A 24,714-nucleotide genomic window follows, 5' to 3' on the forward strand; every position below is an offset into this window, starting at 1 on the left:
TATAGCTTCAGAAAGAAACTTCTGTGCTTTCCTGGAGCTTGTTAACATTTTCCTATACTTGTAAAGGAATCACAATTATAAAGAGGACTTAATATTTAATGTTTTTATAAAATTCATGGAAACCATTTTTTTCCTTAAGTAAAAAACAAGCTTTATTTATTTACAAAAAAAGAAAAGGAAAGGAAAGAGAAAGAAAGAAAGAAAGAAGAAAGAAAGAAAGAAAAGAAAAGAAAGAAAGAAAGAAAGAACGAACGAAAGAAAGAAAATGAAAAAGAAAAAAAGTTGGGGCAAGGGGGAAGACAAGTTTTACATAAAAGTACTACAATGGTAACTCCTTTTGGTAAAAGGTGTAATAAATGTCCTGTACATCTGTTCATAGGTACTAAATCTGAAGCCACATAGAACTATAGACAAGAAGCTAGAGCAGTTATGCTAGCACATCAAAGCATATTTATTTTAATAAAAAATCGATAGTATGTACATTATTTACAAAGAAAAAAGAAAAACCAAGTTAAAATTGTGTGTGTGTGTGTGTGTGTGTGTGTCTCAGAGAGTAAAGCTGGTGGATGGCACTAGGGTAGACTAGTAAAGAAGTAGGTACAAAACAGTTCCACAGGAGCTAAAGAGGGCGACTACATGGACAATACCAAAGCTAGAGAATAGAAGAAAAATATCCATCCAGATTTAAACCATCCCAAGGACAGGACTTCATACACAGCCAGAAGCTCATCCATTTCAATACTTCAGCAGCTAAGAGCAATGAAACCTTCTGAATTACTTACGAACAGTCTCTCTACCATTTGTGCATCACCATACTCTTTTTATTGTTGTGTAAACATAGTTTTATCAACACTTACAAGAACACCAGTTTTAATAAACAAAGTTACAAACGTAACTATAGGATTCATGAGGGTAATTAGTCCAAACAACTGGCATACTTACAGTTGCATTTCTTCTGAACAAACCTAAGCTTGCATGCTGTTCTGTAGGTGGAGAGTCGGATACGATCCAGATCTTGAGCCCCTGTGGGGGGAGAAACGTACACATATGGTATGCCATGTGTTTGGAAAGGGATTTATAATATTTATAAAGAAAACAACTATAGATATTATAACCCATTCACTTAATTCGATTTTTATTTTTATTAGAATACAAATAGAACTTGAAGACTTGAAAAAAAAAAAAAAGAACTTGAAGACTTGAAAAAGTCTGCCTTGTATCCCTCAGGATCTAGGGGAAGAGAGCACACATATCCAACACGTTGTTTGTCGACCATGTTCGTGGGCCGAGGAACATGACCTCAGCCCTGTGGTGTCTGCCACTTCTGAGAACAATCTGCTCAAGCTGTGACTTTAAACAGTAAGATGATAACAGTATTATCAGAACCATTTTAAATACACTGTGACTGGTCATCAGAATATGGCTGTGAGGTGAGCACTTGCTGAATGTGGGGCATCTTTTCTGTGTGACTTTAGGTCGACTACTTTTATTATTTTTTTTAATTTATAAGATTATTAATTTGAGAGAGAGAGAGATGGAGTGCAAACAGGAGCGGGGGGAGGGGCAGAGGGAGAAGAAGAAGCAGGCTCCCCACTGGGCACAGTGTGGAGGGTGTTCTGGGGATGTGGGGGTGGAGGGAGTAGATGTAAGACCCCAAGATCATGACTTGAGCCAAAGGCAGACAGTTAATGGACTGAGCCACCCAGGTGCCCAGGTCAACTGCATTTAGAAACCTCAGTTTCTCATTTGGAAGTTGGGGATGATTAACCTACTACTACTACTTATTTCACAGAATTATAAGGCAAATGTATGACTACACTTAAGCATAGAGAACCCTGCCTGGCACATAGTTCGTGCTGTGTATTCTTTAGTATTGCTAGTGTCCACCCTGCAAACCTTCCTGTCAACCTCAGAGGAGACTCCTTTCTAAAAACAACCACTACTCTTTCTTATACTGTGGCTTCCAGTTCCTCTCTACATAGAGGAACATGTTCCCCATATTCTCGAACTATTTTCCTCATTCTACACTTATCCTCAGGAATCCAGCATGGTTTCTGCTGCTCACCAAGTCTAAATGTTCTGCTCCCAATCCAAGCCCCTCTGTGTGTTCTTTTCATGCTACCTACCCAGTAATACTTCCTATTACTCTCTATCCAGAACCTCTGCTGGGCTCAGGCTGGTCTCACAATGCCCTGTAGATGGGCTTCTTAGTACATCCACACCAGAGTACCTCCTACTCTTTTCTGAATGAGCTGATCTCTAGACTGTGTCTTTCAGCAAATGTCTGTCCTTCTCTGCTTCTAAATATTTGGCTCTCTTTAAGTCCATGTTTATGGTTCATAACAGATATAAAGGCACAGAGCTATATTTTGAGATATATTGAACTTTACCAGTAAGAATGCTACATAAATGCCTCGAAATAGAATAGTTAGGGTAGCAAGTAAATGAACTGGCCTAGAAATAATTATATCAGGAGGCCAATTAAGTGCTTTCCTAATGAAACTCGGGATGAATTAGCAAGTGTCCTGCACTGAGAGCATTTAGCATTCCCTCGATTCAAACTGATCTCTTTAGATTCATTTAAAAAGGATATCAATATTCCTGTTACTTTATAGTTTTATGAGGCAGATCATTAAACATTCATTCTTATGAGTTTATTACTTGACAAACAGGCTCAGTTTGCTGAGTGCTTTATGCTGAGTGCTTGAGGGAACAAGGAGATAGGTAGGACTTACCCTCACCCCACACAGGAAATCTCTTAAACATGCTCTTGAGAGATGGACATGCAGACAATGGCCATATAAGATCATTTCCAATGACAGGAATATATAACTTAGTGAAAATAAATGAGATTTAAGGTCAGTAAGCCTTAATCTTTCATTTCCTAGTTGTGTGAACTTTGACAAGTTTGTACTTGGTATCTGATTTCTTCGTGTGGATGGGAATAACAATACCAGCTTTACCAGCTGGTTACCTCTGAAGCTGTACATAATGAGCACTTGATAGCAGGTGGGACTCCTTACAAGGTTTCTTATAACATTTCTGAGCAACAATAAGTGATAGAAACTTCCTTTTTTATATTTGAGCTTTAATTTGAGTCCCAATAAGTTCAATCCATTTGATCTAATTTCCTTTCTGGAGACACATAATCTTTTCTCCTTGCCACTTGATAATTTATTTTTCACACGTTGGTAAGCAGCTATCATGATTATGATTAGGATCTTCATTACCATCTGAAAATTATGTACAAAAGCCCCTGTCATCATGGAGTTTAAAGTTTAGCTGGGATCATAACTTTTTGACCTTTTAGTTTGGAGAGGTTCAATTTTGCAGCCATTTTTTTTTTTTTGCAGCCATTTCAAGTACAATGTCTACCACAGAGTGAAGCACACAATAGGGCTTCAGTACATGCATATTGCTATTATTTTTCTCATTATGACAGACATGTCTTTGAGACCTTCATCCGTTCTAGTCCTCTTGTTCTATGGCTGGCTCATATCTCCTTGAAATGAGATATATAAAATTAACCCAAGTGCCACAGCTATTGCCTCACCTGTACAGAATATATGGAAAGCAATTATTACCAACTTTGATAAGGACACTTACTAATGCAACTTAAAAAAAATAAATGGCTCATTTGTCTGACCTTTTTCATTAACAAGCGAGTTTTATAAAAGCATATGTACCAAATCTGATCACATCTTTCCTGGTCTGATGCTTATCTGGAGGCTAAAGGTAGGACTTCATATTTATCTGGTTAGTTTCTTTTAATTTTTAGCTCATGCTTGTAACCATTCTAAAAGTTTTGATTTTGCCACTAGCATTTCAAAGGGACTTCCCAGTTTTGTGTCCTCTGTAGATCCAAGAAGCTCATGTGAAAATGAACTCTCTAGGGTGTTCAATAACCAGAGACAGAGAGTGAGTCAGAAATGCCTAAATGCTAAATCTGCCTTTTCCCCTGGATGAGGATGTACTCTTATTGATGCTGAGCTTGGCTCAACAATCAAGAGTCCCAATATCTGTAAATAACCCTTTAAAAGAAGAGATTAGGGACATAGAGTATTTGTTTAGATTCCTGAAGAATAATGATAAGCCCCAGGTATAAAAGGGCTTTGATGCTGCACATAATTCAATGTCTTAGTTCCAGCAAGGCTGTATTTTGTGAGGACAGAAACCTTAACTCCTCCACACTTCCTTCTCATAGAGGTCCTAGGAGCAATCTGGCAAAGTTGCATCTCCCCCTGCATAGTCAAGAGGGTGTACAGAGATGAAGCTTAGGGACAGGAGTGCAATGACCAATTTCCCTGCTCTATCACCATACAGATCTAACTGATCTGTTTTGTTCAAGAGTCAGGAAGGGGTCAGAGGGTCTCTTATGTTTCCTATTTGTATAAGTTCTTCCTGGCTGAGGATGTAAGCCCTGAATATCAAATGGGATGTGGTGAGCAATGAAACTTAGCTTTGTTGGTATTTTGCTGAAATTAAGGTTCATTCTTATGCTATAGTATTTTCCTGAGCTAGGGGTCTAGTAGGCTTATTAAAAAGGGAAATGAGCAGACTAATTCCTTCATAAAAAAGATAGAATTTGAATACAGGAATAAAGAAGTTAATAGAGCAATCCTAGTTCTTATCATGTTGAAATATCTAGGATTAGCACTATATTCATTCCATGATATTAAAAAAAATAATCCATCTTATCATAAAACCTACAAGTTCATACACTAGACTCTCAAGAACCTATATTCTTCCTTTTTTTTTTTTAAGATTTTATTTATTTATTCATGAGAGAGAGAGAGAGAGAGAGAGAGGCAGAGACACAGGCAGAGGGAGAAGCAGGCTCCATGCAGGGAGCCCAATGTGGGACTTGATCCTGAGTCTCCAGGATCACACCCTGGGCCGAAGGTGGCGCCAAACCACTGAGCCACCAAGGGATCCCCCATTCTTCCTTTTTAATAAAAAAAGGGTATAGCAGAAAAAGTGAGAATAGCATTTCCCTATTTTTGTCTTTTTTTTGTATTGTCCTCTTCATTATTTCTGAAAAAAATGGATGGTATTTTTTCCTTTAGTATTAGATCACTGGGATATAACTCTTTAAAACATGTAGATTCAACTCATTTAAATAGTATATTAGATTTCCTTCATAAAAATACAGAGGGGGCTGGGGGTAAATAATTAAGGGTAGAGATGAATATTATTTTCTATACATCTATATATATTTGAAACTTTTCATAATAAAAATTTAAAGCTAATTCACTTAAGGCAACTTGATGCTCTTGTACCACCTCCTCAAGTCTCTCATACCCATATCATGCTTGGAAGAAAGTGACAAAGACAAAAGCAAAGATGCAGTTAAGAAATTCTGAATGATTACAGGAGCACCTGGGTGGCTCAGTCAGTTAAGCATCCCACTCTTGATTTTGGCTCAGGTCATGACCTCAGAGTTGTAAGATGGAGCCCTGTGTCTGGCTCCATGCTGGGCATGGAGCCTGCTTAAGGTTTTCTCTCTCCCTTTCCCTCTGCCCCTACCCCCTCTCCTCCTCTCTCTCAGGAAAGAAAGAAAAAAAAGAAAGAAAGAAGAAAGAAAGAAAGAAAGAAATTCTGACCGATCACACCATTATATTTTATAAATATATTTAATATATTTAATATATTTAAATATATCTTTCTTTCTTTCTTTCCCTCCATTCATTCATCTATTTATCCAACCAACCAATCTTATCTAATTTTTAGCTTTTGTTTTATTACGTTCTGAATAGTTTCACACAATTCATGTATATTTTGCCTTTCATGTTTTGATAGCTTATTATAAAGCCTTTGATATAGTCATTTGGGTAATTAAATGTCTCATTTATTTTTCAAATGTACCAACACATATTTACAGAATAAAGATAAAGCCTACAGACTTTGTGTCTGAACTCTTCCATGCTTGCTGATTTCCTGGATCTGTGTGTGTGAAAGAGAGAGAGAGAGAGAGAGAGAGAGAGAGAGAGAGGTAAAGGGGCTTGGGGGTCAAGGATAATGCTCAAATTTCTGCCTAGGACACTGAGTGAGAATGGGGAGGCCTCACTGGGCTAAGGTACAAATAGGGAGGAATGGGTTTATAGGTGGGTGAATGAAGAGTTCAGTTTTGGGCTTACAGAGATTGGGGTGCTTGTAGGATGTCCAAATGGAGATATCAGTTGCAGTTGGATGATGTTGATGTTGGATATACCAGATATAGAACTCCTGACTATGGAATACATTCCCAGGATTATTCACAAACATATAAAATGCAGCAATTTGTCTTCACTGAGCCAAAACTGGGAATATCTTTCCAAGAGGAGACTGTGCATATACTCAGGGGCACTTAGTGGAATTAATGGTGAGCCCACCTCAAGCCGCTTCATTAGTAGAAACCTTGACAGTGAGGAGCCAAGGCTAGAAGGGACACTGAGTTTATATACTGATTTTTCTGGATAAGCTGGTTTATGAGAATATGGGATGTGGTTTTGAAGGAGTCCTTGAAACTTGTGAGCCATAACAATAGTGGCGAAGCCTTGAGAGAAAGTAAAGTTATAAGTGGAAAGAATTGATCAGAAACAAAACTTTGGTAAAATCTGGCTTCAGGGTGTCTGGAAGGTGTGAAGAGACAGAAAAAAGAGAAGTAGAGTGGTCAAAAAAAGCAAAGACCAGACAAGAGTGGCGACATTGGAGAGTATTTCCAGGATGGTGACCTATGGTATTAACATCTTAAAGAGGCTGAGGAGCAAGAGAAAGGAAGTAGCAAGTGAAAAATAATCACTGTATCCACCATGGACTATAGTGTGTGGTGGGCTCATGGTAGCAGGCTTATTCATGGCATTTTTCTGAATTTTTGTAATCGATTTTCCTAAAAGCCACAGCTTGCATTGCAAAATCATGCTCTAGGTTTCATTCGGACTATCCATGTGCGGACTGTAGTTAACTTTCTAAAGAACTATCTGCCCTTGAGCAATTCACGTGTTTGTTGAGTATGTATGTTTGCCTCTCTTTGATTTTCTGCCCCTTCTCTGCTTAGAGGCCAGGGGTATCACTGATTTCTCTTCAGGCCCTTCTTTATCTCAGCAGATATTCCATATTCTTAAAGAACGCTTTCCAATCACTCTCCTCTGATTAAAACCTACTTCTCGTGTACACTGCAGACTTTTAAACCAACATTTATTCAGCACCTAAGGTGAATGGATTTGAATGTAAAGGTCTATGGTTTGTCCCTAGGAGATGTTCAGGACAGTGAGTGACACGTTCATAAGTAAGTGTTATATAAGGCAGAGTGATGTCCTCTCAGAGTAGAAAAACAGAGGTGATTTGATTCCAAGAACAAACAATTTATTCTGCTAAAAGACAATCTGATAAATTTATCTAAGCTGATAAACTTATTTGATGGCTGAAAAGCCAAGATGAGGATGACATCTACATTTAACTAGTCTTTCAGTTTTAATCTAAGGTACTAAATAAAGGGATAATTAAGGCATTATCCTGAAGGGAATTTTTTTGGTTAAGGGCAACTTGTCTAGAATTTCTTTAGTCAAAGTTGGTGGCCACAGAGTTAGTGATTTATTTTGTTTTAACATAAGGCTAGTCTTTTTTTTTTTTCTTTTCTTATTTGTGAGTCCTTGCTACCCTTAATTCCATTTCTTTACCATTTCTTTTTGCTTCTGCTGCTTGTGGTTATGAGCTCAGAGCAGACATTTAATGCAGATGAATGCTGTAATCACCTGAATTTGCCTAAATTTCTTATCAATTATTATTCTCTGTTCTTTGTGTCCTATATTCTTTAGCCTTTGTAAGGCCAAGATGCCTTAACATTCCCCTCAGCCTGACCAAATTTCAGATGGGTTTCTTCCTGACCCTAGGCTTCCAACCTCCTTTCCTTGGAGCTTTTACTTCAGAAAACTTTTCATTGTAAATTCTTTGTCTGCCTCGTTGAGAAGTAATCTCCCAGCCTCTTGCCAGTTTTACAGCCCAGGAATATCTTTCTTTATTTTTTTTATTTTTATTTATTTATTTATTTATTTTTATTTATTTTTATTTTTTTTCAGGAATATCTTTCTTAAGGACATGGGAGCCAAACCATTGAAGCGCAATCATTGAAGGAGATCTCCAATTCTCTGTTGAAGGGTAGAAGCCTAACTTTCTAAAGGGGACAATTAGCAGGATTTTTGCAGTAGCTCACCTCAGTACTTAAAAACCCTCCTGCCTTCCACAGGAGCTGAGTCCAATCTCTCTTTTCTCTTGCACTAGGTCTTGACTGCAATTCAATAATCTTGAATAAAGTCTTCCCTGCCTTAACCCCTTCACAGGCAATTTTTCTTTGACATTTGTAATTGCCAAAACAAAGGATCTCTTTGGCTCTTTCATTTGCTGTTTAAAAAAAAATTGTTTCTAGAAAATACTTAGCTGACCAGGTTTTTAATTTCCTCCTCCTAAAAAAAATAATAATAATAATAATTTCCTCCTCCTTTTTTTTTTTTTTTTTTTTTTTAAGCTCCCTCACAGAATCCTGGGGGAACTTATTTCCAAGGCCTGATGTCAATCTTCCTTTATAGTTTCCTTGGGTTTTTTGTTTGTTTGTTCGTTTTTTTGTTTTTTGTTTTTGGTGTCCTGCTGATAGAGCTGCTGAGGTAACCTCTATGTTTTTCAACTACTTAACACATTCTCAATGAGATCACTTCTCTTTTTTGTATGACAGTCTACCTAACAATATCAATTCTTCCTTTTGCAATCAGCCAGTTGTCTTATCTGGCAGAATTCCACTTACTGTGGACATGCCCTCCCTAGTGTCAATCTAGAGATGATGTTCACTAGAGCATTGTTAAGGTCAGACGTGCTTTCCTCTTTGGGGCCAACATCTGAGTCTATTATTTAGCACGCCCAAGGAAGAAAGACACACGTTTGTGTGGCTTGCTTGACTATTCTGATCACACTAATCAGAAGAACTCATGAAATGATTCAATAAATGCATGACATCCCGGAGAAGTTTCTATGAAGATAAAGTTACAAAGTGGGAAACAAATGCACAATTTTCCTATGTCTCTTTCCCTTGAAAAACGTGGAGGTTTTCTGTTTCTGTGTCTATAAAACTTACGTCAATCATCCTTTGATTTGGACAACTCTAACTCAGAAGACATTTGCAACTTATATATTTGTCTGTGCCAAGGATCACAGCAGGTGCAGAAGAACTGGGACAGTGTACTTACATTTGGACAAATATTTACAAAATCATTAACAAAGCACACTTTTGTAATTCGTGCAGTGCATTGGCTGATATATCTTTAATGTAACAATGATAAATTCAAATTCCCCCAAGACTTTAGTGCTTTGTTATGTTAAATAGCAATATATTTTTCTTTTCCTGACAAAACACTGGCCCATGATGTATGGGTCTCCTGACTTTAAGTCTAAGAATCTGTGGTCTTGCATTTTGTTGAGATGGGCAGAGGTAACTAGGTTCCTTCCTCTGATAGATATGTATCAACAAAGGTCACAATTCCAGGTGGCTGGCCATGCCACAAGTGAAGATATAGGGCCAAACACGGCCTAGGAAATTGGAAGGTCATGGTTGCAACTCTCTGAGGCACTTTAGACATGTCTCTGAGAGTGGAAAAAGCAAGAAGCATGATTGAGATTCCTCACGTCAATTTTAATTTTCTTTCCTTTTTGTTAGTTCTGAAGCTGTCTTGGTGCCTCCAGATTACTGGGACATGATAAAGGGAAATATGAATCTTATTATCTGGGACTTTCCTTTATCTGCTCCCGACCCTCATTCTTGCCAAATCAGTTCCAGTCTCCGGTAGAAATCTAATTTTGTCTACTGCCTTCTCAGAGAGAAAGGATTACAACTCCCTTCTGCTCATCTTCATTCCTTATGCAAGGAAGGAGAGATAAAAAGACAATAAGAGAATTGTACTTTTTTCTTTATAACACTGAATTTGAGATGTGTGCCCCCCACCATGTCAAATTCTTTTTCCTTATGAATAAGAAATGATGGTCTGTGGGATGCAAGGGTGGCTTAGTCGGTTAAGCTGTTAATCAATGAACTCTTGATTTTGGTTCAGGTCATGATCTCAGGGTGGTGAGATCAAGCCCTGTGTCAGGTTCTGTGCTGAGTGAGGAGCCTGCTTAAGTTTCTCTCTGCCTCTCCTCTGCCCCACCTCCCCTGCTTACACATACTCTCTTTCTTGCTAAAAAGAAAGAAAGAAATAATAGTCTGTAATGGAGACACTACCAACCAATTAATTATACAGCAATCTGGCATTTACATAAATCAATAATCTTTATTTAATGGATTCTTCACTGAGGTGAGTAAATATAACCTTAGTTTGGTTTCCCTCATGTAGAGGTCACTTCCAAGCTCTTTAAAAAAAAAAATTATTTATTTAGAGAGAGAGCATGCTTGTGAGTGTGGGGGAGGAGCAGAGGGAGGGTGAGAGAGAGAATCTCAAGCTAACTTCCTGCCCTACTCAGTGCTCTATCCCAGTACCTAAGATCATGACCTGAGCTGAAACAAAGAGTCTGTTGCTTAACTGACTGAGCCACCCAGATGCTCTACCTCCAAACTCTTTACTTTATTTCCTTTTCACTTTTTAGAAACAAGTTTGTGGGACAGACTCTACCCCTCTCCATAAAGTCCAAAAGTCATTTCACAAACTATATCTAATGCCGGATATATGGCATATATGAGTGTGCCAGACAGCAATATTGTGGGGACGTGAACATGGATTTTAAAATGCAGGAGACTGTATTAGTGCCAACACTAAATAGTGTTTACCAAGTGCCCATGTGTACATATATACTTGGCTTTGTGAAAATTTTTTCTTTCATAGAAAATATACAATCTAGTAATAAATTATGATGATTCACTGACTAACTTCACTCTTACCCAATAGGAAGCAAAATTGCCCAAATGTGAATTTTATACAAGGAATTTAGGATTTTAAGGAAAAGGACAAATGCCATAAGGATTAAGTAGATACTTTCAGTCTTTCTGTGAGTATTCAATGGAAACTATAGGGTGTTCCTGAGAAGTTCCATACTTACTCATCTCTGCAAACAGCTGTCTTCTTTCTGCCATGGTATTTCCTCTTTTCCCACTATCTTCAATCATTCTAGGAGGCAAAATGGTTACAATGTTATTACCCTCATGCTAATGAGGCAAACAGCCATTTCTATGTTAACACACTTGCTGTAGTTATGCCACAAACATAGACAAACTATTTAAAACTGTGTATTTAGAAAGTATAGCTTTACTTTCACTATTAAATTGCCATACATATTTTTTCATACACAATGTTGTTGTAATTGTTGGAGGGAGTATAAAATTTTTATTTTCTAACATAAAAATAATTACAATAGCAGATGACCTTGTGCCAAACTGAATACAACCATCCACCATCTGTTGTTAGGTGGTTCATTTCATATATAGTTTCTCTTTCAATTTTGGGAATACCTACAAAGAACATAGAGCAGATATTATGGATTCCATTAAACAAATGATGAGATAGAGAGTCTTGTGAGACTTAGTAAAGTGAATGGTGTAAACCTTGGACCCCCAAGACCAGTTTGCCTTCTGCCATATTCTGCTGCAGGTTGTCACTGTGTACTCAAAACCCTACTTTAGATGCAGGTTATTTTCTAAATATTGACCTTTAAGTGTTTGGAATCTGCAACAGTTTTTCTATACATAATAATTTCATGCAAAGTGGTTAGGTTCACATCTTTCTACTTAACCATACTACTGTCTGCAGTAACCATTTAAAAGGTGCTGTGAAAATGCCAACAGATAAAATAATAAAAAAATATTAAAAAAATTTAAATCTGACTTGAGGAGAAAGAAGATAATGAGAAATTTATTGAAAATGTTCTTTAGAGTGATAGAGGACTTTGGGCTCATATTAAGGGTTTCATAGGTGGATGGAGTCGATTTTTTATTATATCTAATTAAACATTTATTTATTTATTTTAAATATTTTATTTAGTTATTTATTCATGAGAGACACAGATAGAGAGAGGCAGAGACATAGGCAGAGGGAGAAGCAGGCTCCCTGTGGGAAGGGTAGGGGTGGGGGTGGCTGATGTGGGACTTGATCCCAGGACCCCGGGATCATGACCTGAGCCGAAGGCAGATGCTCGACCACTGAGCCACTCAGGTGCTCCTAATTAAACTTAAAAAAAAAAAACCCACAAAACTAAAGTTTCCTCTCTTGTACACGCATGTACACATATACCACATACCACCGTGTTTTGATTCTCAGATGTGATAAACAGAAGGCATAGCTGATCTTCCTGCCTGTCTTTTGATGGACTCTGCTCTTTCTCAAATATGGTTCTCTGTCTATGCTACTTTGTGTTTTTTGTTTTTTTTTTAAAGATTTTATTTACTTATTCATGAGAGACACACAGAGAGAGGCAGAGACACAGGCAGAGGGAGAAGCAGGCTCCATGCAGGGAGCCCGACGTAGGACTCAATCCTGGGACTCCAGGACCATGCCCTGGGCCGAAGGCAGGCGCTAAACTGCTGAGCCACCCAGGGATCCCCTGTCTATGCTACTTTATGGTCCAGATTCCCCTCTCCCTGAGTCTAGCTAACTGGCAGTAACCCTTCAGCTTAGTTTAGGTGGATCTCCCTGGGAAATCCTCCTTAACTCTATGATCGGCTGGGTTTGGTGCCTTTCCTCTGAGCCTCCACAGCTCACTATCCCTTTCTCTCAATGCTGAAAAGTCACCTCAAAAATCTTTATTGAGTGCCTTCTAGACTCCAGGAACCATGGTAAGTTCTAGGTGTGCAAAAATGATGAAGTCACAGTTCCTAGCCACAAGGTGCTTACCCTCTAATCAAGGAGATACAAAAGCAGAGAAGCTGTGAAACCACAATGGAGTAATTATAGCCACAGAAGTGGAAAGATTTGTGAGTGTGAGAGACATTGACAACCTGAGGGTAAATTTAGTAGAACTAGCTTGCAGAAGACAGCTCAAAAATGGAGCTGTATACAAAATAACTCACCTAAGGGTAAAAGAAAATACTGATGGTGAAAAGCGATGCGATGCCAGTTATTCTCGTCAAAGAGCCTCACTTGTTGTTTCTATGAATGAAGGATTATTTGCCTACTGCCAGGAAGGGAAAGAAGGGCATGGGACAGCCTTGGTTTACATAGTTAAGGGAAGACTGTGTTCCCATTCACGATGGGTGATGATGTATCCAGAGTCTGGCCTAAATAACAACTGGAAAAGAGTAGGGTTATTAATTAAGTGTCTTAATTTGGTAACAATTCACTGCTGAACGTAGTCAAGTTTCTTTTTATGATTTTAAATGTGCAGGTATGGTTGAAATACAAAGATCTGGAGAAAAACATACCCCTCCTGATTCACAGAACCACATCGCCTTTACTCCAGAGGAAGTAGGTAGATGATACTCTGACATTCACAAAATAGTCTGGATACAGCTTCCAATTTTTATTTCAAGAGCTTAGAAGTAGAGTCGAAGCAATAGATAAGGGAAAGAACCAGTGATACATTCCTACATCTGTCTGTATGTTGCAATGAGTTGAAAAGAACTGTTAAAAATAAATCACAAAGGATGGCAGGCTGGAAAGCTCTGATTGAAAATGTCAGAGAAGGAAAGACTGGCCTCCAAACCCACAGTGCTCACTGCCTGTACCCTCAATCGGTACTGTTTGTGACACCTCTTTTCTAGTTAACTTTTTGTGTGTCTCTCTGTAAGGTTTTTGAGGGCAGCAACTTCAAACATTTTAAGTTCTTTACAGTGCCTAGCAAAATCCAATCAGCAATGATATGTCCAGTTAGTAATTATTGAAAAAAAAAAGAATGAAACAAAAAAAATTGAGGAAAGAACAGTATGAGCTAAGTTTGCTCTCCCATGAAATGGACTTTCAATTATATTTCCAAAAACTGACTCACAGAAGAGTTCAAATCAGATCTCACTCGTTTCAGAAATTAATTATTTGAAATGAGGGAGACTAATTTATATCTATTATAATCTAGGACCATACATTTTAAAGCAAAATCTTGTCCTATGAAGCAGAAGTTAAAATAGATGCAAACTACCCTGATGTCACCGTTTGGTCTATTCATCATCATTTCGTGATTAATTAACTCATAAAAGAACCATCATTAGTTAAATAATAGGAATTAATTCTCACTTCTAAGTAAAATGTGTACCTTAGAAGATCATGAAGGAAAAACTCAGTAGTGTGAAATAATAGAAAGCATGAAATATAATTACAAATATAAAAGGAAAATAACACATTTCGCATTTACCCCTAAAGTTTCCTGGAAGCAGCACTATTAGATAAAATTGAGAATATGCATTTATTACCCATTGATCACAGTCATAATGGTAAAAGAAGGAAGGCATGCTAGTTTTACTGTTTATACAGATTCAACAGAGGGACTTATGGACAGAGTCAGCTCATGAATCAAATAGGCAAGGAGCACCACTGTGGACTCCTTAGATTCCAATTTAACTCTGATCAGTGGGACTTGAGATACATAATGCTTGAGTTTCTTCTTAGAAGGAAGAGCAAAACTTTCAGTAGGGAAGGAGGGAGGGTTTTTGCAGAGAGCAGTTTTGCTTCTGAAATTGTCACGAAGCTCTGCTTTTCATGAATTTCAGTATAACAACAGCTGCCCAAAGTCATATGGAGGAGATGAAGGGGAAAAGAACCCATCTGTGACAATACTAATGTCACAAGGTGTGTGGCTCACCAACAGGCCTAATCTGGTTTCTTTTACTCCCTCATGTAGACAAGATGCTTACAACCTCAGAATTTACCAGATTGCATAAATGTCAAAATAGCAAAAGGAACTAACAGGTGATAAATAAGTGATGAGCCCCATTAAGACATTTCCTTTACTAGGGTTCAGTCCCATGAATTATACACGGTGTGTGTTGTTTTCATTTATGAGAATCTATCCATTTCATTTACTTAAGAAATATTTATAAGGCAGCTATAATTTGTCAGATCCTCTGCTATTTTCACAAGATCCAAAGATGAATAAGACATGATCCTTGCTTTTAAGAAGCTCACGGTTTAGAAGGAGAAACAAATTATTCCAAATGATAATAGTAATTTGGTGTAATACATACAATAATAAAAATATGTATTACTAAATATAGTAGTTTACTTCTGGTAAATCTGAAGGAGGCATCAAAAGGTGACTCTGGGACAGACTTTTAAAGGACAAACAAGAATTTTCCAGATAGAAATGGGTGAAGAAAGGATAATCAGCATTAGAGGTAATCATGAAAAAACCAGGGAGCTTTAACAAGAATATACGGGAACTGCGAATGGTTCAGTATTGCTGAGGGCAAGTATGAGATGCCAGGACAGACATCAGATCTAGAAGGTCTATTCTTCATGTCTAGGCAGTATAGGGCTTCCCTGTAGAAGACTGGATGCCACCCACGGTTAAGTAGGGGACTGATGTATACAGATATAGGTTTTGCCAAGATGACTCCAAAAGATCGGGTAGGTAGGAGGGTAGAGGATGGGCACACATGATTAAGGGAAGAGTCCAGTTTGCCAGATACTTTCATGATTCCGGAGCAAGAATACCATATCTTATGCTAAAGGATTGATTTAAGAGTCAGGGCACATGATCTGTAGTCCACATGAAGAATGGTGGAAGAGAAGAACTCAGCCTTTGCCCTCCCACACCATTTCACACGTTGGAGCAAACAATCTGCTGCAGTAATGACTTCATAGAAAGTGAGTTCCTCAAGTCACCTTCTTCCAGTATTGGCCAAAAGAGGGCCACAAAACTGGACCAGGAGGGCTCCTGCTTTCTGCCCCCATTTATGGGGGACAAATGAAATAACAGAGAAGAATAGTATGGGAACCAACAAGAAATAAAGAATAAATCCAAATACAGGGCACGGAGTGTTAGAAGAAATGTGAATTGTATTTTGGCATGGTGAGAACAAGTTCACATTGAAATATCACATTCTTGAGTTACTTCCTTCATGACACTTCTTTAATCCAACATCGCCCATACTAGACACACATTTCTATGCCACATGACATAAGAAGTTTTAAACGTAAAATATTACACCGATGGTGTCTTACATTTGTATAACTTTCTGAAGATTATAAAATGCTTTTCCCCTGACAACCTTGTGAGGAGCTTGGAGAGACATGATTATTCCTAAATTACAGCCAAAGAGCTTGAGACTCAGGTAAAAAAAAAAAAGTTTCCCCAAAACACATTTCGTGGCAGGAGAAGACATTTCATCCTTTTTTTTTTTTTTTTTTTGGCTTTTACTTTTTAAATTCCTAGGCTGGTATGAATTCTAATCACTAGTAATCTTCCTCCAGCTGCCACTGTTGAATACAAATTAAGATTTCCTGCAACTAGTAATGAAAATAAGTTGATAGAACTAGGTGATTGGCAGGCCAGAAGGAGATGGAGGGGAAGGGTCCACAGTGCTCTCAAACTGCAGGGGAGAGTCCTTTGTGTGCTACTCCCTAATGGAACCCTCCTATTCTAAAACATTGTTATACTGGAAATAATCATGGAGATGGAAATGATTCCCAGTCGTTTGGATTGATGGAAATCCAGATACGTAGAAACACACCAAGTCACACGTTGGTTCACATTCTCATGTTTTAAGTCCACAAAGCCGACAATGTTTTTAAAAACGTCTGGCTCTGCTTTGCCTCTGCTCCACTTGAGCAAACACTCAAGACCTGCAGACTTTGTGTTTATTTATTTTTTATTTTTTATTTTTTTTCTTTGTGTTTAGATGATAAGACTGTTTCCAGGCCTTATTTTCCTTTGCTTTGCTCCACGTTGGATGACAGGAGGGTGCTGGGTTCACCAATCACCCAGCCTTGCAATCCCCCAAGTTAATAACTGTAGGGAAGGCCATTTCAAGCTCCTTTCCTCCTTTAATTGATTTATTGGTGGCATATAAATGCCTGTTTCCATTTCTGTTAATGAAAGAGGCCTCTGATAGGACTTTCTCAGATTTACATTCTCAGCCTCATCTTTGGCAATATAATAAAAAAGTATTCAGAGCTCTTTCCTGAGGCAAAGGATAATTGCACTTGCTTTTACTTCTCAGTCCTTTATCAAGATGAGCTCCTGCAAGTAGGAAAATGCTGTTACTAAAATAAATGGCTATAATGGGTTTCAGATTTCTTTTACTTTGAGTATCATCTTCTGCTCTTGGAACTTGGATCTTGTGATTAGGGGGCCAGAGCTATGAGCTCACTATTTTAGTATAATGACCAGTGTTATTAGGGATTTTGATCTCCTCTCCAAAGTGCCAACTGTAGTAGTTCTTGGCTGTGGCTGCCCATCACACTAGCCTGAAGACCTTGGAAAAATGCAAATACTTGGACCTATTGAATCTGGGGTTGGAACTGAGCATTCATGTTTGTAAGAGCCCCAGAGGCACTCCTGATATACAGCCATGTTTGAGTTAGAAATATAACACTTGTTGAGTTTGACCACGAACCTCTTCGCAGAACATCAGGTTGGAATTCTTACGTTGCCTTGTAATATGTTTCTCTTGTTTGTAAGACCCTCTTTAAAATGTACTTTGAGCCCAGGGAGAAGATAATTCATTCTTTGGGGAATATAAATATAAACATTTACATACAATGATATTGGGTACCTAATGAGGCAAACTTTAAGGAAGAGGAAATGCCATTAAAAAGTTGAGAAAACCATTTTTGTTCTGGGAAGAACTACTCTTAGTGGTACTGTCAAGTCAGGAAGGAACCTACTGTTCTGGGGTAAGAGTGTACTCGATGTTTAAAGACATTTGGAAAAAAAAAAAAGACATTTGGTTTTGTTTGCTTTCATTTGGCTTGGTAAAAGGCTAGGAGTCCTGCCCATTAGCAACTGCTATCACCCTCGCCTCCTCCTTCTTAGTAAGTAATGGCTTAAAGATTGCAGAGCAAGGCTGGGAGCAACTTGGCGTGGGTAAAAAAGAAACTTTTGGAAGGAAGATAATGAATATTTGAACTCTGTAACATGGGGTTTGAAGTTATTAGAATGTCCCTGAAGGACCAGAGAGCCCTGTCTGGGAGCTCAATTAAAAGGACTTCTCCTAAAAAAGAAAAAAATAGTAAATAAAAGGACCTCTCCTAAGGTGAGATCACTATCAGGAGGGGGTTGTTTATACTGATGCTTCCAGCACTGCACTAGGACCCAAGATTTTTCAGAGAACTACATTTTATTCAATATGATGTGCCTTTGGGACAATGGTTTTGTATGCGTGTGTGTATATGTGTGTATCTATATTTCTCAAGAGGAATAATGAGTATAGGGCACTTGGTCATGGTGGAACTATGGTTGTCCCTAACACTAGAGAGTGAGGTTTCTTTGTCTTCTTACTGGGATTGCTAAATTCTTAACTTCTGGGGGACAGGTGTTAGGAAATGGCTGCCCTCTGATCATTTGGAACTTTCTCAATTCAGTGTAAGATGTCACTGTTCATAAACATAGGTCTGTTTCTTTTTCCTATATGTCTAATACTTGAAAACAAATAAATGAAAAGTTCTCTTCCCCCAGAAGTAGAAGACTGATTATTTTTAATTAACCTTACACCAGGACAACCCTCATTTTTGTAATTTAATTTATGAGAACCGCTTATTATAGTGGGATTATGTTGTATATATATACAGAGACATTTATAAAAGTAAAATATTTTGAAAAATTTTAAGATTGTAATTCCAAATTTTGTTCAAGTGACTGAGTTCACTTTAGTTTCTCAATAATGAGGCTTCCAAATGACAGGATGTATTAGCTGATTAAGCAGTGCAATGCTGTCCAGTTCAGAGCTAAGATTTAGATCCTTTTAATGTTTTGATAAAAGGTTAAGGACCCTCACCCCACCAAAACGTTTACATATGTACACGGATATGCAAATAAAGGAAGTGTAGTTGCTTATGTGGGCTGGTTTAGGGCAAGAAGGCCAGGATTAGTGAGAATCAAAGGTAGATTTGTTTTATAGGGAGCACCAACTGTTGGCCAGTCACAATGGGCATATCTGCAAATCAACTGCCCAGGGAGAGAGCGCAAGAAGGCTCATGGAGACCAGACCCTTTAAGGCCAGACAAAAGGGAAAGATGTCAAGGAGAAGGCAGTGATGGGCTCCTCACATGGTAGAAACCAGAGCACTTTGGTCTACACACTTAATCACGTCAGGCAGAAACTTGCATCTGATAAATCCGAAGTGCTTTAGGACCTTATGGTGTAACTCCTGGTGCTGGAAAGGATTCTAACTCTTCTTTGTTTTGAAGGATCTTAAAAAGAGTAGTAGAAAGAGATAGGTTCCCCCTTGTCCCATTCTAATGCATTAAGGGGAAAGAAAAACTGAGGCAGCTATTAATTCACGGGCCAATTGTTGTCTAGACTTCTGGAAATATGACTTCCAGGAGAAGAACTTAGAAAAACAAAGTGAGAATAAGTGTAGGACATGGCATTGAGCATTGAGATATAAGCCAGGGAGGCTTGTGTGCTTTATAATGCCCATTTTTTATTTTTTAGGGTTAAGGAGTGTTTTGTGTGGAGAGGTAGAAAAGGCACAGTCAGGGAAAAAAGTTGTTTTCTGCAATAGGACAAGAAAAATCAGACTTTTTCTGGGAGAAGAAATAGTAATAAGATGAAAAGAATAACTACCATAATGCTATTTAAAACTATTACCATTTTACAAAAAAGCTTGCCCTATACCAAGCATTATGCAGGAGTTTTCTCATTCAGTTCTTAAAAGAACAGCATATGTTGATATTGTTATTCCCATTTTACTGTGGACACCACCAATTTATCTGTGGACTTCAGAAGAATTAAGTAATTGCCTAAATGACCAATTTAGAGTTTCGAACCAGACACATCTGACTACAGAGTCCACTGGGCTTCTTAAGACCAAAACAGCATTGTATGAAGTAAGACTCAAGGGAACTTCTCCTTTTTCCCCCGAGGATGGGCGTGGTGGGACATTCGTACACACACATACATGAACTAGGCTAAAGCATTGTTGACGACATGCATTAGAAGATGCCAAGCGGAGCTGGGTGGGATGGTGGTAAGGGGTTGTGTGCTGGCATGATTTCTCTAAGGAAAGAGACCTACAAGTCATGAAGCACATAGGTCCTCTGTACTCTCTGCTTCAAGTTCTTTCTCCACCTCTCTTTGCATTTTATTCCCTCTTTCCTGGATCCTCTTCTTGCCCTTTCTTTTCCTTTCCTTAACGCTGCTCCTTTATTCACTTTCTGCATTTCTATGTGTATTAGGGAATACGACCCAGACCAACAAAACAGACAGTTCTTAAACTTGAGAAAGAAGGACCACGCAAGAATCGCTGGGAAAAGAAAAAAAGAATGTTATATGGTGAATAAGTTCTGCAGATCAAATGTATGGCGTGGTGATTGTAGTAAATAATAATGAAATTTAAACTTGAGCTTTGCTATGAGAGTAAATCTTAGGCTCTCCCATCAAAAAAGAAGGTAGGTACTTGAGGTGATGAATGGGTTAAGTAACTTGCTTGGGAGAATTATTTCAAAATGTAGAGGTATATCAAATCATGTTGTACCCTTTACATATGTTACAGTTTTGTCAATTACACCTCAATAAAGCTGGGAATATTAAATTTCAAATTTCCCTGAGAGAATCAGAAAGTTCACCTTGGTATAACTAATTTGGTTGGTGGGGGGTGGGGAAGGAGGAGCAAAGGGAGAGGGGGAAAGAGAACCTTAAGCAGGTTCTGTGCCCAGCATGGAGCCCGAAGTGGGACTCAATTTCATGATCCTGAGATTATGACCCTGAGACCATGACCTGGGCTGAAATCGAGAGTCAAACACTTAACCAAGTGAGCCGGGTACCCAGGTGCTCCAACTGTCTTTTGAGATAAAGATGATGGGAAGGCAAATGGGGGGAAGGCACTAAGATAGGCAGGCAGGAAGATATCAATATAACCACTACTATCTTTTAACAGATTCAAAACCAATAACAAAGCATGAAAAGAACACAGGGTTCCAAACACAGTCCATGGAGGATATGAAAAGATGAAAGAGAGTGTCTATTAAATTATTTTTAAGTTTCCTTCCTCCTTACTAATTCTCCTGTATGTTTCTCAAAATGTATTTATGCCAGGACAAATATTTTCAAAGGGCAATTTTCAAGAATCCTAGATCATCAAAGAAACTATTTTGTTCTCATTTAAAATGAGGAGTAAAGAGCACCTGGGTGGCTCAGTGGTGGAACATCTGCCTTTGCCTCAGGTCATGATCCGGGGGTCTGGGATGGAGTCCCACATCAGGTTGCCTGTGAGGAGCTTGCTTCTCCCTCTGCCTATGGCTCTGCCTCTCTCTCTGTGTCTCTCATGAATAAATAAATAAAATCTTTAAACAACAACAACAACAAAACAAGGAGTAAGGGAATCTACACTTAACAACTTTTCAGTCTAGTGCAACGTGTCAGTAAAAAGTAGAATGGAGGGCAGCCCGGGTGGCTCAGCAGTTTAGCGGCACCTTCAGTCCAGGGTGTGATCCTGGAGACCCGGGATCGACTCCGAAGTCAGGCTCCTTGCATGGAAGCCTGCTTTTTCCTCTGCCTGTGTCTCTGCCTCTCTCTCCCTCTCCGTGTCTCTCATGAATAAATAAACATTTTTTAAAAAGTAGAATGGAGGCTAACCCATAGTTAAATATTAAATTAATTAATATTGTGCTATTTTTTCCTTTCTCTACTCAGATTCTCTCAGTGGAAAATATCTCAGGCTGATACAATATAAAACAACTCAGAAAATGGCAATGACATTGTAGGGACTCTGATGATTGCTATTCAGTAGAGTCACAGCCAAGTATATGGGGTTAATACATGCACATGCCAAAATTAAATAGGCCACATGGAAAAGAAACAGGCAGAGTGTATGAGCTGCCAGAAGTTATGGCTGCAAGATCCTCGGCAGTAAACAATGGCATTCTGCACACCATGGTCCTTTCCCTGAGACGAGGGCTTACTGGCATGACAAGAGTAGAGAATGGAAAGAGAAGAAACAGAGGCAGCCCTTATTTCTTGCCACTGGATCTGTTTCTATGAGTTATAAGCCTCCCCGTTATGTCCCTTCCTTTGAAGAGAATTTGTCTGAAATTAAGGGATGACTGGAAGAAATCTCTGTTTCTTGAGAGAACCATGGCTCTAAGTTGGTGGTTGCCAAGAATTTTAGTGGGGAAGAATAGCTGGTGGGAAGGCGCCTTCTTTCTCAGTCTTGAACCATGCAGGCCTTCTGGATCATTTTGTTGAGGCGGAGACATGAATGCTTGGGTTATGTAGCAGGAAGGGACTATGAGATTCGTTCACGGAGAATAATAACAATAATAGATAGCATGTATGAAATGCTTCCCATGTGTAGGGAGGCTCTGAATTATAAGCACTTTACATGCATTGTCCTACTTATTTCTTATCCTAACTCTGAGATAGGTCATATTACACTTCCCTGTTTTATAGAGGAGAAAACCATGGCTGAAGAGGTAGACAAAATAATGGCCTCCCAAGGATGCACACATCCCAATCTCCAGATTTGTGAATATGTTACCTCACATAGCAAAAGGGACTTTGCAGATGTGATCAAATTAATGACTCTGAGATAAGGAGATTATCTTGGGTTATGTGCGTGGGCCCAATGTAATTATGAGTCCTTATAAAGGAAAGACACACTTTGGAGATGTAGGTAAGGCCCACAAACCAAGGAATGCAGGTGGCCTCTGGAAGCTGGAAAAGGCAAGGAAATGAATCCTCCTCTAGGACTTCCAGAAGGAAAGCAACCTTGCCAACACCCAATTTTAGCATAGTCAGACCCGTTTTGGACTTGTGTTTTGTTTTAAGCCATAAATCTGTGATAATTTGTTATAGCAGCAATAGAACACTAATCCAGATTGAATAGTTAAGAAACTTCCACAAGATCACAATACTGGTAGCCACAGAACCAGGAGTGGCATTTTACAAGTCTCTCCAGGAGCTCTATACTTGACCATCATGCTGCATGCCCAACCTATTCATCCTTAGACTCGGCTTGCTCCCAAATACCATTCATTAATTTATTGAGACCTATGTTCCTGCTTAATGTTTACGATCTTATTTAATACTCAGATCTAGGAGGTGTTATCATTCCTATCTTACAGATGAGAAAAGAGATGAGGGTTAGAGATTTTTAAAAGCTAAAATTTATACCCAGGTCAATCTACCTGGCTGTCCTCCCAAGTTTTTAGCTTCTTCATCCTATTGCCATATACATCTGACCAACATTTATTTGGCATCTGTTAAACACCATCATGAAGCAAAAACTTAAATTTGGGTGCTTTATCCCTCAGTAATTCTTGAACAAATCTAGATGGTCCTACAGGAGTCGCTATATCAACTATGCTCTAGGAATATTCCACTCCAGAAGGTTAGTGGTGGAATTTCTGGACACAAAGTTATCATTGATACAAGCTCTTTCAATCTCAGTGGCTTAATGATAAGAATTAATTAGGCTACACTCTGATCCCATCTATATCAACAAACCAAATTAGCTCTGATTGCTTAATTAATATGGTCAAATTTAATAGAGGTAAATCTAGTAAAGAATACTTTCGGATTATTAAGATATGAGATCACATATCTGACTATCACAATATAAGAATTATTAGAACTCTGATCTACTACAGATCAGAAATCATCTGGATGGGAGAACATCCTGCTTTTAATTGATATAATATTTTGAAACATAGGAGTTGCTAGCTAACTAAAGGGTCTGCAAATGAGGTGCCTGCTGCTGGGAACTTTATGATCCCCAAAAGCCTATACCACAATGAAATGCATTTACTCTATTAAAAGATCACATCTTCTTATTATGTTATTTTTACCATAATATAAAAGACAAAGTTATGTACAATACAATTATGTAGAAAATGAATCTGCCTGGAGAACCAGAAAACAAAGTTAATTATTGAATCATAAACCCCCATGTTAACTGGTAAATGGCCACACACACACACACACACACACACAAACAAAAAAGACCACACACATACACACACATGCACAAACACCCCATCTCTCTGACTCAATGGTGTTCATACTTCAAACTACCCCTACTTCCATGGATACACAACTAGAATCAGTCACAGTGATACAAAGTAAGAGCTATAGCACAAAACATTTTTAGCCAAATAGCATCAATGTCACTGTGGATATGCTTTTGAGATTGTAAAAGTCATTCTTGTGATGCATCAGTATATGTCTGCTCTGTGAATCTGTGAATACTGAAAGCAAGTGTTCCAGATTCATGCTTCAGTGTCTGCATTTATGGAAACAAGTGTCCCTGGACCTTGTGAGAACATAACAAAGGGTAATAAGCGGCAAGCTCTGCATCCAAGACTGAACAAGCAGTTCCTTTTTAAATAAAGGCTTTGGCGGAGGGGCACTCAAGCCATTTCCTGCCAGTCTGGCCACACAGACTAGTGCCTACCATTTCACTGTCATTTAATGCACCAGAGTAGTGATGCATTTAATAGCACGTTAGTGACTTCAAAGACTTAATGAGTCTAAACTACTACCTGGAAATGATTAGGTTCTGAGAGAAGTAACTACTGAAAAACTGTTCTTTAAAAGCTCCAAAAAAACTGTCGAAAGGGATTCTGGGACATCGATATTAGCTATATGTGACCAACAGTATCCTTTGAGCCCACATAG

At 38.5% G+C, this 24,714-nt stretch overlaps 1 protein-coding gene across 40 annotated transcripts in view; it reads right to left on the bottom strand.

The window, feature by feature from the left end:
* The window catches only part of DTNA (dystrobrevin alpha), a 371,751-nt gene that overhangs the window by 132,873 nt on the left and 214,164 nt on the right, over positions 1 to 24,714 (bottom strand). For all 40 annotated transcript variants that reach the window (XM_049112772.1, XM_049112768.1, XM_049112758.1 and 37 more), the window contains 2 exons: positions 11,056 to 11,123; positions 943 to 1,023 (listed from right to left, as the gene is read on the bottom strand). In XM_049112772.1, the coding sequence (XP_048968729.1) occupies positions 943 to 1,023; positions 11,056 to 11,122 (148 nt within the window). In that variant the 5' untranslated portion in view covers position 11,123. The remainder of the gene's footprint in view (positions 1 to 942; positions 1,024 to 11,055; positions 11,124 to 24,714) is intronic.

Source organism: Canis lupus, chromosome 7, assembly GCF_003254725.2.
Source record: "Canis lupus dingo isolate Sandy chromosome 7, ASM325472v2, whole genome shotgun sequence".
Lineage (NCBI taxonomy): Eukaryota > Metazoa > Chordata > Mammalia > Carnivora > Canidae > Canis > Canis lupus.